The sequence below is a fragment of the Barbus barbus genome, assembly GCF_936440315.1.
Source record: "Barbus barbus genome assembly, chromosome: 7".
Classification (NCBI taxonomy): domain Eukaryota; kingdom Metazoa; phylum Chordata; class Actinopteri; order Cypriniformes; family Cyprinidae; genus Barbus; species Barbus barbus.
In genome coordinates, this window is record NC_136735.1 from 19,700,091 (window position 1) to 19,720,155 (window position 20,065).

Consider the following 20,065-nt stretch of genomic DNA (forward strand, 5'->3'; position numbering starts at 1 on the left):
CTGTCATTTAGATCACGCTAAAATGCCTAAAATGAATAAAGAAGAGAAGAAAGCAGCCCTAGGCAGCTGCCTACACATGCCAAGATACGCCAGATGCAGGCTGTGTCCAAATTCAGGGTCTGCATCCTTCGGAGTACTCATTTGAAGGATGTTACGTCACAGCGCCGCGACGAAGGCTGTCCAAATTCGTAGGATCCTTCAAATGCGGCCCACAAATACGTCCTCCTTTTCCCCGAATTGGAAGGATGGGTGTGGTGGATCCTTTCCCGTCCTACCTATCCCATAATTCTTTTCGGCAGAGCGTAATGGCGGACGAAGCGAGCGGTAGCGGAGTGGGAGAGGAGTTTCTCTGACAAAACAAGCTAAAGTTTATGCTTCGGCTCAATGAATTTGTAGGAGAAATTAGTAGAATACTTAAAAACAAATAAAAATAGGCTATAATGGCTTACCTGCATGTGACTGTCTTGTAGTCTGATATAAAAAACTCTCCGACAACGAGCAAAGAAAGTATTTAATTTATTTAATTGCTTTATTTCTTCCAAAAGAATTAAAATGAGGAGAATAACTCTTTGTTTGTCCATTTTCCCGCTTCTTGCTTGGCGCTGTCACGGTTGCTAGGCGACAGGATATGAGCAACGGGTAAGGGAGGGAACTGAAAGAAGGGTAGGCTGTCCAAATTCACAAACACCGACTTCCGGGTTTTGCGGACGTCGGAGGATCCCTCCTCCTTCAACCGGGTAGGAAGGATCCTAAGGAGGATGCAGACCCTGAATTTGGACACAGCCGCAGTTATAAATTAACTAAAAACAAGCCTATCGCAAGACATCTGGTAGGGGGGGCACCTGGGGTGGCCAGCCAAATTTCAGGGGGGTCCGGTGCCACCCCTGGCAACCACGTAGACACGCCCCTGAGACAGAATATTAAAAAAAAAATCAAGAAAATCACATTGTATGATTTTTAAATAATTAACTTCCATTTTATTGCATGAAATAAGTATTTGATCACCTACCAACCAGCAAGAATTCTGGCTCTCACAGACCTGTTAGTTTGTCTTTAAGAAGCCCTCCTATCCTCCACTCATTACCTGTATTAATTGCACCTGTTTGAACTCGTTACCTGTATAAAAGACACCTGTTCACACACTCAATCAATCAGACTTCAACCTCTCCACTATGGGCAAGACCAAAGAAAGCTGTCTAAGGACACTAGGGACAAAATTGTAGGCCTGCACAAGGCTGGGATGGGCTACAGGACAATAGGCAAACAGCTTGGTGAGAAGGCAACAACTGTTGGCGCAATTATTAGAAAATGGAAGAAATTCAAGATGACTGTCACTCTCCCTCAGACTGGGGCTCCATGCAAGCTCTCGCCTCGTGGAGTATCAGTGATCCTGAGAAAGGTGAGGGATCAGCCTAGAACTACACGGGAGGACTTGGTCAATGACCTGAAGAGAGCTGGGACCACAGTCTCCACGGTTACCATTAGTAACACACTACACCGTCATGGATTAAAATCCTGCAGCGCGCTCAAGGTCCCCCTGCTCAAGCCAGCACATGTCCAGGCCTGTCTGAAGTTTGCCAAAGACCACCTGGATGATCTAGAGGAAGCATGGGAGAAGGTCATGTGGTCAGATGAGACCAAAATATAACTTTTTGGTATAAACTCCACTCGCCGTGTTTGGAGGAGGAAGAAGGATGAGTACAATCCCAAGACCACCATCCCAACCGTGAAGCATGGGGGTGGAAACATCATGCTTTGGGGGTGCTTTTCTGCAAAGGGGACAGGACAACTGCACCGTATTGAGGGGAGGATGGATGGGGCCATGTATCACAAGATTTTGGGCAACAACCTCCTTCCCTCAGTAAGAGCATTGAAGATGGGTCGTGGCTGGGTCTTCCAGCATGACAATGACCCCAAACACACAGCAAGGGCAACTAAGGAGTGGCTCCGTAAGAAGCATTTCAAGGTCCTGGAGTGGCCTAGCCAGTCTCCAGACCTGAACCCAATAGAAAATCTATGGAAGGAGCGGAAACTCCGTGTTGCCCAGCGACAGCCCCAAAACCTGAAAGATCTGGAAAAGACTTAATTAAATTGAATTAATTATTCAAAAATTATACAATGCGATTTTCTGCATTTTTTTTTTTTTATTATTATTCTGTCTCTCACAGTTGAGGTGTACCTACGATGAAAATTACAGATCTCTCCATTTTTTTGTAAGTGGGAAAACGTGAAAAATCAGCAGTGTATCAAATACTTATTTGCCCCACTGTATATCTTTTGAGCTTTCTGTTCATCAAATACTGAAAAAGTATCACAGCTTCCACAAAAATATTAAACGGCTTCTGATTTGTTTGTTGTTGTTCTCTGATTGGCTGAATTCTTTCTTTAGGATTTATTAGCAGTATAGTGCTTTACCTGGATTTTATTTTTTATTATTAAAACAAAACAAAACTTATGAGTTAGGGCTTAACAGAAGCATATACCATATATTTTGTCAGCCTGTCTTGAAAGCTTTATGTAGAAAAATCAATTTTTATATTGAGAAAATTAATGGATTTTTTACTTCCAGTACCCCACTGTTGCTCTCTGCTCTAAAATGGTACTTTCATTACTTGCTCACTGTCGTTTGGAACAAACCTTCAAATTAATTACTTCACAAAGGGCTCTAGAGAAGGCTATTACAGTTTACATATGCAGCAGCCATATCACCCTGCAGCCCAAGACTGGTTGCCCACTGAAGATAAGCAGGGTTGAGCCTGGTCAGTACCTGGATGGGAGACCTCCTGGGAAAACTAGGTTGCTGTTGGAAGAGGTGTTAGTGAGGCCAGTAGGGGGTGCTCGCCCTGCAGTCTGTGTGGGTCCTAATGCCCCAGTGTAGTGACGGGGACACTATACTGTAAAAAGCACCGTCCTTCGGATGAGGCGTTAAACCGAGGTCCTGACTCTCTGTGGTCATTAAAAATCCCAGGATGTCCTTCGAAAAAGAGTAGGGGTGTAACCCCGGCATCCTGGCCAAATTTCCCCATTGGCCTCCTTATCATCCCCATACACTGATTGGCTTCATCACTCTGTCTCCTCTCCACCAATAAGCTGGTGTGTGGTGGGTGTTCTGGCGCAATATGGCTGCCGTCGCATCATCCAGGTGGATGCTGCACATTGGTGGTGGTTGAAGAGATTCCCCCCTTCTATGCAAAGTGCTTTGAGTACCCAGAAAAGCACTATATAAATGTAACAAATTGTTATTATTAATTATTACAGACAATCATGCCTTCAAGGAAATATTTAGTTTGTCTTCCATTTACGTGATTTTACCATGGATTTTAAAATGCTCAATTATTCTCATGTACCCATAGACTATCAGAAGAATTAGTTGCACAGAGCCAAAATTTGATGCAAATATGTATTTTCCACAACAATCTTAACAGCTGAAAGTGATTTTGCAGCTACATTAATATTTCCACTTAAAATGAAGGTTGATACATATGATACTCATTTCAAGTGCTTTGCCCTTCAGAGTGAGTAGGATGCACTTTTGATTGAAATTCACCTTGTTTGCAGTTCAAACATTTCTGAGAAAGATATAATGATATAATAATTGTGATATGTAATTTGGAAGTGGACAGACCAAATATTTAGGACTTTCTTTGGTATGTAATACGTTGTCACTGGTCCAAAGTATTACAGGCAAAGATATGCTGAGTTTGATCTCTTGAGGAAAGGAGACAATGAGAGAGAGTCTAATCAGGCCAGCTTAAGGAGTGATCGCTATATGAGAAAACACACACTGCTCCCTCATGATCTGGATACAATTGAGGCAGTAAATAAAGCACGCACACACATTGTATGTCTTTTTGTCTCTCAGAGGAAATGTGCTCCTAATTAAATGATAAAATTGTTTGAATTAAGCATCAGCTGAACCGCTTAGAGTTGCATTGCTGTAACAAAACCACTTTCAGGGAAGAAGGGGGGTTTTGAATGCCGCAGCAAAAACTAGAGCATCACTTATCAAAAAACAGTTCGCTAATGAAGTTTTTTTCCTGAAGTATTAGAGAACAACAAATCTAAAGACTGTGTGGGAGAAAAACAGAAATCTGAAGTTAATTGTGGGTTATTTCACTCAAAAATGAAAATTCATGTCATTCCAAGCCAATTAGACTTTTCAGCATCTTTGGAATACAAATGAAGATATTTTAATATACTATAGACGGTTTCATCGGGCGCACGTGCCTGGCCCGAAGTTAACTTCCTATGGGATGATATTAGACTCAAAATGATTAATAGATGCATGCACAATTATCCATAACTTCCGGTGTGTGTTTGTTTATCGGCCTGGTTAGTGGCGCCAGCTACAAACGCAGTTAAAGTTAAAGCGATGAGTAATGAAGTTGGGCTCAGGTTGTCCTGCTGTGGGATGTGTTTCCCATACATTTATTTATTTGTGGCTACCCGCCACGATATCAAAACTGACGATTTTCCAAAAGGCTTCGTTGAATAAACATGAGCACGTAATGCACGTTTAAAAATCAAAACGAGGCATGGGTGTTTTTATATCACTGTATTTCTGAAGGAAGACAGTTTTTAGAAAATGTTCGATGTCATTTTCATTTCATCTTGCATGTTATTATATGCCTGATAAAGCAGCGTTTGTGAGCTCAGCGCTGCTTTGTGTAATGTACAGCCCAACAGCTGTTTCCGGGGGACCTCTAGATCTCCCGCTTTAAAGCGCCTCCTGCTGGCAGAGAATGAATTTGCATTTCTAATAAGTCCGTCCAAGTAGTTATCGCTGCATCTTAGTCTGTCTGATTTACTCAGCAAACATATTTTGTTTGTTATTAAAAAAATCTACTCTAGCTGTTGTTACTGATTCTATTTGGATGTCTAACAGAAGTTAAGTTAGGGCCACAAAAGCACACATGCGCAGTAACGTTTGTTTATGTTGTTGCCGTTGAAACGTCTATATTTTCATATATTTAAAAAAAAAAATTCAATGCATTGAAATTCAGCATTTTCAAGCTTCAAAAACAACATAAAAACATTGTAAAAGTAATTCATAAGAATAAAGCTGTTTAATTCGAGTCTTCTGAAGGGACATGATCACTTTATGGTGAACAGACTTATTTTTTAAGCTTTTATTTGCATACAAACATTAGCTATTTTTCCATCACCCTCTTTTTATGCACATTTTGAAGTATTGCATCCAAAACGAATGAAGGAAACCCCAAAAGAAATCCCTTAGTTAGCAAAAAAGTTTACACTCTCTTGAGGTGGTTTTTGACTTGTGTGAAAAAGGCTTAATGCAAATAATGGGAGATGGAAACGCAGCGAATAAATTATTTAGCGAATAAATGCCCCATAAGCGTTCAAAAACGTCACGTGACTTTGCGCTATGGGATGGCATAACCTGACTAACCTGACTGATTTTGTTGCACAGCATCTGAAATGTTGTTATGGACATTCTGAAGTGCCCGAGCAAAGTCTGTCGTCAAAGTATTTCTGTATAATTGCCTCCCAGAACAGTCTGCCACAACTGCGTTCCCAAATAGCTGACATTCACCTCCGAAAGCATGACCGCATTTGTGTTTCATCTGCTGTCTCGAAGTGCAAGTCATTTATTATATTTGAGAATTATTATAATCAGTGGCTTCTCCTACTTTTCTTTGTGATATTTAGTGTCAGTTTATCAGGAACGAAACGGTGCTTATTCACAAATGTTTTATGCGATATTCCAATTCTGTGCATAAGTTAAATTCACAATTTAGGATGAAAACCTGGCTATGCAGTTGACCTATCGGTAAGCCCTTAGTTACTGTTGGTCCCTCGGACAAACAAACGGAGTTGCTCACTGTCTTACAATGACAGCTGCAGTGTGAAAACCTTGCCCCATAATGTTTTTGCACAATTTTGGACACAGAAGGCCACCAAATGGGAATTAAATATTCCATGGAGGGATTTATAAAATATTTAAAAATAAATACTCTGGGTAACTCGAAGCGAGGGTTAACAGATCACAATGCAAGCGGGAGAAGTCTCATTATGGTCATCACGATCATAGATATACTAGATGCCTCATCAGCGACTGTTTCTATGGGCCGCTATATGTAAGCCGCCCGCCATATTGCAGCGGTGAACTTGACGTCATTCACCATAGTAATCAATAAATATTCGAAAGATGCCACAATCCTGCACAGAATGGCTCTCTGCGAACCTACAGTATGGTGAATGATGTCAAAAATACCGTTCCAAGATGGCGTCCGCATCTTGCTTGGAGCGGTCGAATAGGGCGTTTATACTGTATGTGTCTATGATCACAATCACGGATGACAACATGCAGGATCAACACTGTTCATGTATCGCAGGGTACGATTAAATTAATGTACATTTACCAGTTTAATATGGAGAGGCACTGAAATGTAGACCTTCGTTTATGTGTTTTTGACCTATACTGTACAAGACGCAAGAACAGTCCACTATTTAGGTTTGTACGTTAACATGGACTCGCTAACTTTAACGTTAGCTAGTTTTAGTCAGAGATACCTTGCTAAAGCACAGGATAACATTAATGTTCTGCTTGAGCAGATGAAAATTGTAACTTAATGAGTGTATGACAACTAGAAAATTTACGTTTTGTATTGGGGTTGAATACTTAGGGACATTTTGCTCTGTTTTGTTTGGATTCAGGAAATGTAATATAATAAATTATATTGCCCATCCTTTCAGGATACCTGGAATCAGTGTTACAAGTACCCCAGGCACATAGTTTTTCCATTTTTGAAGCATAAACCCCATAAAACAGATGCGAGCTTCGGATCTTCCTATGTTTCTCTATGGCACTGAAGCCTAAAGATGTCCGAGTTCCACGCCCCTTGCAACTGATACTCGACTGCCATTGGCTAGTCTGCGTTCGAGGGGAGGGGCTTACCGATAGGTCAATCGTGAGTGAAATTTTTAATTGCATAAATTCCTATTGAAAAAAAAATGGATTTCACCATTAAAGTAAATGTGACCACAGTTCTGAACAATGCCTGTCACAACAGATAACGAAAAAATTATATTTTTTATTTTGGATATGCAGCCAAAAACTCAAGTTTCATCCACTTTGTTCTTTTTCTGTTCTCTTTTGTCCAACCATTTAGCTCTGTCTCTCTGATAACTCAAAACGCCAATTTACTGCAATTATTCTGCAGGTTTTTGTATGTCGATGACATGAGAGATGTCAGTAACTAGGGAACTAATCACACAGCACCAGAACATGGCAGTCAGTCACATTTTAGAGTGCTAAGTATGTTAAGTTATAAACGAGAGTAACAAATTTGTTGTATAGACAAATAGACTTTACATTTTCTTTGCTCACACCTGAATGTTATATTTTTGTTAAGCTGTGCTGGGTAAATGGAATCACACTGTAAAACAAATTTTCACATCATACTGTATAACCAGTCTACACTGCTCACACACCTGACGTGTGTATTTCACATATTCCTGTGGGGTATGAGTTATTCCAGTAACTGTCTTCCATCGGAGTCTTTATCAGTTTTGTGGCCTGGGTCCCTCCTGAATGCTTTGCTCTGCACTCAAGAATTCGAAGCCGTTGTTGGATAATGGATGAATTTGTGTCTCTGTTGAGCTTTGTATCACATAAAGTCATGTTAACTGTAATGAGACTTTCCAGCGTTATGGAAGTCACTGTTTTTGATATTTGTTATCACTGTTAGAGGCAGTATTTACAGCTATTGCAAGAACAGAAAAGGCCCTCAACATTAGCTATTCATTCGTATACATTCAGGACATTCACTTTCAAACTGCTTACGTAAGCCGTGTATGAACCGGTCCAATGCTTGACCAAAGTCCAAACCAGACTTCAGCCAAAATGAATTCTGTTTACACTGTATTTTTGGATCAGAACCACGATATGTTTGTGTCAAAATAAATAGTGTAACTTGACTCGCTTTTGTCCTTTAGGTTTTTGAGCCTTTGGGTTTTGTTTGCAAAGGGTCAACACCAAACATCTGCTGTGAATGTAGTGCAAATGTTCCAAACATGCATGCAAAATTTGACAAAATTATATGTCATTCAGCGAGTCACTTCCAGGAATTAAAATGATTACATTCATATCAACATATTGTACGCCGATGAGACAAGCCCTCAGAACAGATCCTCAGTGAAGACCTCAGTGACTAGATAACCCCCCAGTGCAGATCCCTATGGCCAGATATGATCGTGTCATTCCAGGATCAGCTGGGGCTTTTGCACAATTTTATCAACAAGGATGCTTATTGTGCTTAAATGCTTAGTTCACCCAAAAATGAAAATTCTGTCATTAATTACTCACTCTCATGTCGTTCCAAACCCGTAAGACCTTCGTTCATCTTCGGAGCACAAGATACTTTTGATGAAATCCAAAAGCTTTTTGCCCCTGCATAGACAGCAACGCAACTGACAGAATACTTTTTGTGTGCAAAGAAAACAAAAATAACTTTAATCAACAATTTCTTCTCTTCCGTGTCAGTCTCCGTTACACATTCATGAAAGCACCACAATGCATGGGTGTGGTGCTGCTAACGCAGGAGCCGGCACTCTGACGTAAAACCTAGATGTGCTGCATCTTGTTTACAAGCAGAGAAATGCACAAGCATGCGTCACTGGACTGTTGTGAATATGTGTCGAAGACTAACACAGAAGAGAAAAAATTGTTGAAAAAAAAAGTAATTTTTGTTTTCTTGGAGCATTCTTGTAGCTTCAGAAAATTACGCTTGAACCACTGATATTGAAATGATACTGGTATTGAACTGAACTGAATCAATAATAAACTGACTTGAACAGAATAATTGCATTGCTGCCTTTTGTAGAACTGCTTATAGTTGAACTGAACTTGGTGCAGATTGATGAACTTCACACTGTTATTGAGTTCAACTGAACCAAAATTTAAAAAAAGCCCCTAAGTATATGAATTTATTAAAGGCGGTCACATTTAACATCTTTTGTCAACAAAATCCAGTAATTTCAATAGGGATTGTAACAGCTAAAGATCCACATGCAGATTTTGCATCAGGCTTTTTTGGTCTGTCAAATTTGCGGCAGTGACCAAAAGAAAGCTGCTTGGTTCAAAAATCTATTGACAGTGGAAAATGGACCTTTTTACTTGCAAAACCTTGCTGAAACTTTGCTAATGTGACTGCATCTTAAGTCTGTCTCAAAGCAAAAATGCATGTGAACAACTATACTCACCAATAACAACTGTATCCAGCTGCTGTATGAATGTAACCATCTGAATAAATGCACAGGTACTGGACAAAGCAATTGGCACTAGAACCTCAGTGTGATGTATGAGGTTTAGACAGCTCACAGATCGGACATATCGTCAAATGAGAATTACAGCAAGAGCGTCAACAACTGCAGCCATCCACAAATGACAGCTGCAATGTAAAATATCTGCCGCCTAGTGCCTGCAGTATAAATGTCCATAACAAAACTGTAGAACCTGAAGTGGAATGGCTGTTTCGTCTCTCTAGTGGCTCAGAGGGAATAATGAGGTTTTCTCAGAGCAGTGCTATCTTGAGTAATCGTTACTGCAAGAAAAAAGAGAGCGGGTGAATGGGACAGAGCTGAACAATAGTGATGTCGGGATTGTTTTAGTGGCTCATCCGTTTGTGCATGCGTGTGCTGTAGATCAATGGCAAAGCTCCTCAAGAGTTTCTCACCGTGATGTATTGCTCTGTCTCAATAAGCAGCCAGACTCGGAGGGAGTGGAAACAAGAGTCCATTCTGTCTGATTAGGTGGAGAGAATGGAGATAATGCCTAAAGGCGGTCGTTTCATTGAAAACACTATCACTGGGAATAGCATTAGCCTTTTATTATTTCCCCTCCTGACAGAAAGGGGGCATCAGGTCCTCGAATAATATAACGAGCAAGGTATCACAAGGTATGCTTTTGTATCAATGTATGCTTTCATCCAAAGTGTGTGTTTATACAGTATTATGGAAAAATGTTTATTTAGTTACCAATAAACTGAACTATCATCTCTTTTTAAGTATTTTTACCAAGATGAAAATCTATTCCAATGAATTCTGCATATTTCCATCAAAAATCATTGTGAACAATGCAAGGAACGTCCACAGATTGTGTCTGAGGTTACAAATAAATAATATTATAACATAATACATCTTAAGCTTGCAGTACCAAGAGAAGTTCTGCAGTGCAAAGTTTAAAAATTCCTCATAAAAATACAATAAATACATAAAAACACAAACTACAACAGAGATTAAAGTGTTATCTATCCATCCTCTTTTATATTTTTCTAGAATGCATGGATTCAATAAATTTGCTGCCAACATATGTTTCAACAACATTGTGAATATTGCTATAGTTTTTACATGGTCAATAAGTTTTGTAAGTAGAGTGTCATCATCTAAGAGAGTTTAGCCGTTTTATCCAAAGTGATATATATTAATAGGGTTCACTAACAATAGTTAGATCTCCACATCTGTCACTTCCTGTGACAATGCAATCATGGGCGTAGCCAGGGTTTGAAAATTAATGAAGTCTGGGGTGGGATTAACAATTGTGCCATGATAACCCCTACAAATACAACTCATTAACACTTTCAAAAAGATAGATGTAGATGTTTGTGAAAGATGTTTTCTCTGTTTTGGAGGGGTGAACACTCTTAAATTACGCCTTATTTATTGTATCAAAATTTGTTAATAATTTACTATATGTTAGGGGTAACTATAACAGTACTGCTATAGTTTTCATTAATAATCATTGCTTTAAAGATAACTTTGCCTAGTGCTCTTATGAATGTTTTTGAAAATTTAATTATACTGAATAACAGTATAGACTTATTTATGGCTAGTGTTTGAGTAGGCTATTTTATTTAATTCGGTAACCTACTTGTTCTACAGATCTGTGTACTATTGTTAAATGCTACTGTTTTTTCTACAACCTTAAATGCTCATTTTGTCTAGCTCTGCGATGCGTACTCTGTGCACAAAATCGTCAGCGAATGCAGCGAATTAGGACAATTTTGAAGTTGGAGGAGAAAATGATATGGGAGTTTTTCTACCTACCCTAACTGTTTCGAACCGGAGTGCACAGAGTACGCATGCGCATCGCAGAGCTAGACAAGACGAGGTTTAAAAGTATATAAATGGTTAATTTTTTTTTTTTTTTAAATATCCAATCATTTCGCTAGATAAGACCCTTATTCCTCGGCTGGGATCGTTTAGAGCAGGGCTGTCCAAACTCTGTCCTGGAGGGTTTAGCTCCAACTTGCCTCAACACACCTGAATGGAAGTTTCTAGTATGCCTAGTAAGAGCTTGATTAGCTGGTTCAGGTGTGTTTAATTAGGGTTGGAGCTAAACTCTGCAGGACACCGGCCCTCCAGGACCGAGTTTGGACAGCCCTGGTTTAGAGCCATTTGAAGCTGCACTGAAACTGCATTTTTAACCTTAATCCGTTGAGCACCACTAAAGTCCAATATATGGACAAAATCCCGGAATATAAATATATGCTGCATCTTCATTCATTCATTCAAAAATCCCGGAATGTTTTCCTCAAAAAACAATTCCTTTACAATGGAAGAAAGAAAGACATGAACATCTTGAATGACATGGGGGTGAGAAAATTATCAGGAAATTTTCATTTTGGAAGTGGAGTATTCCTTTAAGTGAAAAAGACAAGTCCAATAACACTTATAATAGCTGGATCTGGCAACTGCACCCACGCCCTCACTCACAAGTCTCTAAAGACTCGTTCGCTCTGCCAGCATCTCCCAGCGACCATTTTCATACAATGGACGCGAAACGTTCTTGCAAACTGTCTAAATACATGGATCATTCCATGAAATCGGTGCCTTTTGCGTCCCTAAAAAATAATCAAACATATATTTAATATAACAACAAATAAATGTGCAGTTTAAAAACATAATCCCATAACATAATGCTATGTTATGCTTTCATCAATAATACATAAAAAAAGTTAATTAAATATTATTTTTCAATATATTAAATAGCATTTATGCTGGTAAGGGTAAGGTTTCTGGCCTGTCCCTCACTATGATTTTTCTTTTTCAGCAGGACTTTTATTTTACAAAATGAACGCAAAATTATATCACTTTTGAAAAATCAACAAAAATCACATTTGCATATTGTTCTAAATATAGTCTCATTGTTAACCAATGTTTTTGGCCAGTATGCCAGTAGCATTTTTTCTATAAAATATAAATCCAGTTTATCATCTCTCATCCAGGATTCCTACACTTAAAACACGAGCATGTTTCTCTCACTCCTCTTTAATGTTCTATTTTTGATGATTTATGAGGCTGCATCATGCAGTGTCAATCCTGTTACCATTCTTAAAATGTAAATTTAAACAATTATTTTTTTACATTTACTATTAGCTAGCAATTAACAATTTTGTTTGAAAGTCAAACCTGCTACTTTTTAGAGTAACAGGTTTTGACGTGGGTAACAGGGATGACATTGGTTAGATTTGACCCTGTTTTTAAAGATTGTCTGTGCAAAATGAAAACATTTGAAAGGTCATCCGCGGTATATTATCGAGCGAATGCCTATATCATTCAGTGGCATATGAGTTCTAATTTAACTATAGTATCTTGTGACGGTAACAGGGTTGACAAAAATACCAAAACATGAGGTAGAAAAATAGTCATAAATTAATAAATTACATAGCCTGAGATGGCACAGTACAATTTCTTGTCATTTTAAGGTGTTTTAATTTCATGGATATTTAAAAAAATATTAAGCTTATTTTTAATTTTTCCAAGTGGAAAAGGCACCGATTTCGTGGAATGACCTACATGCAGGCATTCATAAGAGTTTTAAACAGCAAATTAATCATTCAGAGAACTAATTTTATTTTTGAACATGAAAAATTCATAGCTGGCTACAGGCCTGAATGCAATAAATAAATAAATTAATTAATTAATTAATTAATAATAAAGCATTTAAAGGAGTTTCATTACAAATTTGCAATTTATTATTTATCACCCAATAGTGGTTCGTTTCAATATTGCTTATGTGGGATGAGATAACAGATTTATCTGAAAGGAAAGCCCTATGGGGACAAAAAAGGAAGGAGAACGAGAACAAAATTGAGAGTGAAGCTAAGAGAAGAGACAGGTGGCAAAGTGGCTTTTCACAGCCGAGTCCTGTTCCCATCCACTGTGGGACTGGTTGGGAGCCAAAAAAATCCCACACTACAGCAGAATAACTGCTGATAAAAATTCAAGCTTTGCCCTGAGAATTTCCTTCAGCTATCCTCTCAGCTCAAGGAACATGTGTGTGTTTGTCAGCGTGTGTGTGTGTGTGTGTTAAATCAATACAGGTCTCACATTCTCTCCTTGTAATGAGAGGATGTGCGGTCCAACTGGGGAAGAGTGACTGAGAGAAAGAGAGAGTCTGGAAAATCAGGTTGCAGCAGCAATAAGCATCTTTATGATACTGAAACGCTAATAAACTCCTCCACAACCTAATTTCAACTCGTACACATTTGCTGCATATAAATGCCACTGTGGATACATTAATTCGGTCCTCTCAACTGAAACGTCAGTTATCTCTTCCAATAAAGCTAATAATAGTAACCACTACAGCATCAACTCCAGGATTAGCGCTTTTCCCCCAAATTTAACCAAACAAATGTAACTGAAAGGATAAGAATGTTGATACAAATTCACTGCATTTCCAGCATGTATAGTTTTCTCAACGTTAGGGCTTTGCCTTTTGCTCTTGTAGAAAAGTCAATTGAAAACTGTGGGTTGTTTTAAGCTGCTTGTTTTAGTGGTCTGCAGCGTACAGTGATAACGTCGGTTAGTGGGCCGTCTCATTGATTCTGGAGCAGCTAGAAAGAGACAGGAGAACCTCAGGGCTCTGGGGAGGGCACTAGCCTTTCACAGCCATCCGAGATCGCTTTCAACTCCACTAGAAACAAGCCTTTGTAATCTAACATTCGCAGAGAGCTGGCTTGTAAAAAAAAAAAAGGGAGCTTCACTGTCATCAGAGCTCAGAGAGTGAAAATCGAAAGGGGGGGGAAAAAAATAGTCTGGCGCATGTGTAAAAAAGAAGTCTAGAGTTCTTGCAGACAGTCAGAGGGGAACCCAGTATCACATCAAATATTTATGCAGATCACTGTTGTCTTTCTATTTGGACCTCTGAAGAAACAAACACAATAGTGCGAGTTAAACCAAGCTGGAGGTGTAAAAGTACAAAGAAATCACACTGACAACACCTTAACACTTTCCGAAACACCTGTTCTTCACTGTGCACTGCACATTTTCTTGATCCATGTGGTCACTGAGATTTGAAATGTTGCAATTAAAATGCTAAAGTAAACCGTTTTCTGTAAGTGGGGAAAATGTCTGTGTTAACCTTGTAGCCTCAAGACACGCCCTGTTTGCTAATAGTGTAATTACACTGGATTCAAGAGGTTATGCCAAAAGGAATTAAACTGAAGTAGTTATTTTAAATGAGCATGTGCTTAAGTATTACCTAAATGTTAATTCAGTTGGCTTTTAAAATGTCAAGATGACCTTTGAAATATGCACTTTGGAAAGCTAAATTAACTGAGGAATAAAAAGTATAATTATTTAGCCTGAGAAATGTAATTGAGTAAAAAAGTACAAGTATTCACTTTCAGTTTTTTTTAAATAGAATAAAGTAGAATGTATTGTGAAGCTCATGTGTATTAGTATTAGAGTAACGAGCTAGTTATTACACAGCTCTGTAGAATACATGATTCTGATAGGTCAATCTTCCCGTTAAATAATCTGGTATTTCCGGTTATCCAGACATCTGAAACCAGCCCTATTTTCATGTCTCTCGTATCACATCATGCACTCTTAATTGTAAAGAAACATAACTCAACTGCTGCCATCTTGTGTATCAGGGTATCAAAAAAATACCTCAGAGTACTTGGATGATTGTAAACTCCAATGATGTTTTTTTTCTAAGTGGAAAATTTAAGCATATAATTTACAGACATTAGACATACTGTCCACTGTGATTATTTTAATATTTTTGAAAAAGTTTCCTCTGTTCACCAAGGCTGCATTTGTTTGATCAAAAATACAGTAATTGTGAAACATCACAATTTAAAATAACTTTTTTCTATGTGAGTGTACTGTAAGTAAAATGTAATTCATTCCTGTGATGCAAAGATGAATTTTCAGCACCATTTACTCATATGATCCTTCAGTTGCTTGCTGCACAAAAAAAAAAAAAAATTCTTATTATCAATGTTGAAAACAGTGCTGCTTCATATTTTTGTGGAAACTGTTACACTTTTTTTCAGCATGAATAGAAAGGTCAATGAACAGCATTTATTCGAATGCCTTTGTCACTACTGATCAAATGCTTTTATTCAATTGCTGAATAAAAGTATTTATTTCCTTCAAGTAACCATTAAAGTCTTTCAGCAAATGGAATCGCTTCCTAGGCGGACCATTTGTTCATGGCACTGCCTGACTGTACATTATCCCTCACTTAGCAAATCCATCTTTCCTTCTCTTTTAGCTCTGATTGTCCACGAATGTCCCTCCGTATTTCGCATCTTGAACCGCTGGCAGGCTGTCAATCAGCAGTGGAAAGTCTTAAACTACGACAAGGTCAAAGACAATGAGGAGCATCAGAAGACTGCATTCCGGACCTTCTCTCTGCCGCTGACACACCGGATAGGGCCGACCGGCACAGAAGGTGAAGCTTCCACCTCCACATCCTCTCTCATGGCTGCAGCTGCAGCGACCGCGGTGGGCACCGCAACCCCCACCACAAACTCCGTCCCGTTGGCAGCAGGTGCCATGACAGAGCCGCAGGACTCATCTGAGCCCAGCAATGGGCAGCCCTCACTGCCAGACCACCACTGTGCTTACAACATCCTTCATCTCCTCAGCCACCACCTGAGGCCACAGGAGCCACGCGGACAGACCAGCAACAGCAACAGCAACCGCGAACTGGTCATGAGAGTCACTACAGTGTGAGGCCTAGTTTACGGTTGAATCTCTGCATGCGACGTATTTACAAGAAAGGATTCACTGAGGAGAATTAAACAGTGTTACCTGAAGACCCAGTGCAGTGCTGTCTGGGTTTAAGGCGTTTGTTTTTCTAGTTTTTACAGTATTGAATAAAACAAGGAAGCAGTTTCTCTCACAGTGGCTACAAGAAAGGTTATGGCCATAAAGTTTCAAATATGAGCAACTGAGAAAGGTCAAAGGTCAGTGTGTGTGTGCGCGTGCAATGAGTTTATCGGCAGCTCAAGGCCACAGTCAGAGCTGTGACTGTTCTGAAGCACAACCATAACAATGCAATCCAGTTTCTACCCCGACAGCCGCTCCTGAACTCAAACAGCTCAGAAAGAACAAATGAGTTTGTATGGAAAACACACAACACACTAATTTTACGATTACTACATGTTGTATTTTCAGATAAAATCCTATTATTAATGTTACTTGCGAGAATAAGCAAGTCTAAATCTGCTTCCTAACAAACCAAATGTGGTATTGAAGCAGCAAACTATTGTTTACACTCACAGGCAGTACGTTTTTTAGCGAAATCAATCCTCTCTGGTTTTGACAGTCTTGTACCTCAATAACAGGAAACCACGTTACAGTGGAGACAACTTGCAGCAATCAAACATTTTCCAAACTACAAAAAAGTGGCCCAATTTGAGGCAAATTCTTGGTCAACTGACTTTTGTTTACATTTGTTAAATTTCTGACAGAAAAAGGTTGCTAAAAAAAAAAAAAGAAATCAAACTGGTTTAACTGTTGTATGCGTCCGTTTCTCATCTGGAAATAGCTGCTGCCACACAGCATTCAATCAATACAATCATTTCAGTAATGCATTTCATTCCTTCCCAAGCCTAGGGCTTCAAGCAATCAAGAGCACTTGGAATGTTTACATTAATCACATTTTTATTATAACACTTTATTTTTTTCTCAAAACAAGTACAGACAGAAAGTGGATCTAAGTGTGCTAAAAAACAGGAAACCGCACCAGTGCCTACTCCAAGCCTGACCACAGCTGTCTGTTAGTTTCTGAGTAATCATATCTGCTTTCTCCTTCTGTTAATGGTCTGCTCCTCCGGATTTCACAATTTTAGAAAGAGAGGAAAAGACTGAACAATTAAAGCCCAAGCAAATGAAGTGTTTGAACAGTGCACCTACAGACCTAAGTGAAGAAATAATCACAAATTAAGTTTAATGCATTTGATGACAGAAATGAGGTACAAGTTCTATGGAAACACAAATAGATGAGTGTGGGATTGGTGATTTTGGATGAAGAGTGAATAGGCCTATATTATGTTTGAATAATCATGGAGCAGAAAAATCACTGCATAATATAACCTTATAATTAAAAACGAGTTGCAGCAATGCAAAACATTCACAGCACTTCCTCTAAACAATGCTAAATCTACACAGAGAGTAGAGAGAGAGAGAGAGAGAGAGAGAGAGAGAGAGAGAGAGAGAGAGACAGGGAGGGAGTGTCAACAGCTTTCATCAACTGCATTTGAAAATGCGTTTAAACTCATTCACTGCTGATGCTGCCAAATTGTGGTTTGTTCCATGTGAAATGAAAACGCCTCCAACGGAGGGCCAAGGCACGAGAGAGTGTAAGTGTTTTGACATTTCCTTCACTCGAGTCCAGGGAGATGGATACATTACAGTCATAATGTAAAAAAGAGAGTAAAACCACGAGGGGAAAAAGAACAAGTGGAGGAATGTTCCATCTACTCTACTAGTGTCTTTGATTGCTCATCCACAGCGACTGATGATCTTCTCAGAACCTGCAGATGATCTGTTACTCCAGTTCCACCAGTAGATCTCCCTCTCCGACTGTATCTCCAGCTTTACAGTGCACGCTCTTCACCTGAACATTAACACATTATATTAGGAAAGTCCAACATTTCTGCATCTGAAAGTTATGTGTTGGAAGTCAGTAATGTCAGTCAAACACTTCAGCTTTCCAGAAGAACAATGGAAAAAATGATTTAACAAGAAACTAATGCTTCCATATTAAGAAAAAGCGCTGCTTAAGTATAATCACATGAGAAATATCATTGATCTGTGACAGATCGTCCTATACAAATGCATAAGGCTAATTCTTCAATTAGGGGAAGTCTTTGGGCCCTTAGGGTACTTTTAAAGTAATTTATGTATACTTTTTCTCTATAAATTATATTTAGATTTTAATAATTTTAAGACTTTTTGGATACAACCTATGTTAATGCTTTAGTAATTCTACAAACCTTGAGAAATATTTTAAGAAAACTACAATGATGCATGAAGCTGCATTATTTTAGTATCATTAAGGTCTTTGCACACTGAATCTGAAATTTCCTTTCCTATCAAAATGCTTGCTACGGATGCAAAAATGCAGAAAATAGAACCTGATCCACATTTTTGTTTTTATGATGGATGAAAGTGTCAGAGGCAGTGTGTAAACTTGATTGACAACATGAGGTCGTATTTATTTTTTAACATGCAGAAATTTTGGACGAGGAGTTCAGACTCGGTGCAAAGACCTTTAGAGTTTATTAATATTTTTAATGTTATATTTCTAAATTTTGCATTTTTACTTAAATTTTAGTAATTTGTCTTTTTTTTATAGATTTTTAATTTATTTTTATTATTAGTTTTAGTTATATTGGTACATCAAATACATCACTAAGTCAAAATGAGAAATGTCTTGGCAACTAAAAAAAAAAATGAATATGTAAAAATGTTTTAGATAAAATGTTTTTTATGGTTTTAGTTTTAGTTATATATTATAGTTATATATAACAACCCTGACATGAAGTACATTAAAATATCCCACGTACCATAAACCATAATCTGGTTTTAGAATCTTACAAGGAGGGAGACTTTTTACAAAAGCTAAGTGGTCTGGTCAGAATACAAGTGTGGATAATGGACCGCGGCCTCTCGCTGTCTCTCTTTCATGGTGTTGGGTATTGTAATGTAGCTCTGTGGAAGAGTGTGTTCTTTATGTCATATCAATTTATGATGCACAGAGTAGTGAGGAGGATTACGTATCAACTTATGTATGTGTGTGAGTGAGCTCACCTTGGCTGTCTTTGCTGCGGTCATGCTGTTCTGCATCTTCATGGCTTCAATCACACAGATCTCCTGTCCCTCTGCAACCTTCAGAACACCAATGAACAAATAAACCTCAACAGCTATTCCACAATGAGTACTTTCTAATAACTTCTTGAAACACATGACTCGCAGAGCATCTTCCCACCATATATTTATTAATTTCATAGACTCGTGCAGGTCTAATGCATAAACCGACCTCAGCACAAAGAGCAGGGGAATAGTGTAATATCATTTCATAAAGGCGCATGCATTAGAACAGTCATAACAGTTAACAAATGCACAAAGCTCACTCTAACATGAGAACAAAATCAATAAAAGAAACCTCTGTTTATCTCTATCAAACTCTCCATTAGGGAAATGGATTATGGAAATAAGTGAGCGCTGAGGAATTGCTGTTTCCCTCCATCCACAAGGACTCATTTCTCTCTTATCTATACAGAAGTGCCGAAATCAGGTGGTGTGAACATCACTGCTGTGTGTGTGTGTGGTGACTAATCAGTGAGAGCTCTTCATTGCAGTGCTCTTGTGTTTGTGACGTTGCTGAGTGAACGAGATGTTTTACTGGAAAGGCTCACATGTATTAGCCGGAGCCAGTCGGTCCGTGCATTATATATAAGTCATTAACAAATTGAGTCAGGACACATTCAATTCATGCTGACAGCAACGCGTGCGCACACACACACGCATACTGAAGTGCACTGTCAGCTTTACAAATGATGTCATCCTAATGCAAATCACGTTAAAGCAATAGTTCATTCGAAACAGAAAATTCTGTCCTCATTGAAACAAGTTCAAGCCTGTTTGACTGTTCTGTGAAACACAAAAGGAGATCAGATAATGAACACCTGGTTGGATGAATTGAATACAATGGCAGCACATAACGACTCACTTAAGCAACTGCGCAAAGTGGCTTGTTGGCAATGCCCAAATTATTAAAGGGATAGTTCACCCAAAA

At 38.7% G+C, this 20,065-nt stretch overlaps 2 protein-coding genes across 3 annotated transcripts in view; one reads left to right on the forward strand and one right to left on the reverse strand.

The window, feature by feature from the left end:
• The window catches only part of LOC306873206 (E3 ubiquitin-protein ligase MARCHF4-like), a 53,781-nt gene extending 37,037 nt beyond the window's left edge, over positions 1-16,744 (forward strand). For both annotated transcript variants that reach the window (XM_079422317.1, XM_079422318.1), the window contains one exon: positions 15,530-16,744. In XM_079422317.1, the coding sequence (XP_079278443.1) occupies positions 15,530-15,993 (464 nt within the window). In that variant the 3' untranslated portion in view covers positions 15,994-16,744. The remainder of the gene's footprint in view (positions 1-15,529) is intronic.
• Positions 16,745-16,903: 159 nt separating this feature from the next.
• LOC306872796 (propionyl-CoA carboxylase alpha chain, mitochondrial-like) overlaps positions 16,904-20,065 on the reverse strand; it is a 51,622-nt gene continuing 48,460 nt past the window's right edge. The window contains exons 22-23 of the mRNA XM_079421637.1: positions 19,078-19,155; positions 16,904-17,881 (exon numbers count right to left, since the gene is read on the reverse strand). Of these exons, the coding sequence (XP_079277763.1) occupies positions 17,813-17,881; positions 19,078-19,155 (147 nt within the window). The 3' untranslated portion in view covers positions 16,904-17,812. The remainder of the gene's footprint in view (positions 17,882-19,077; positions 19,156-20,065) is intronic.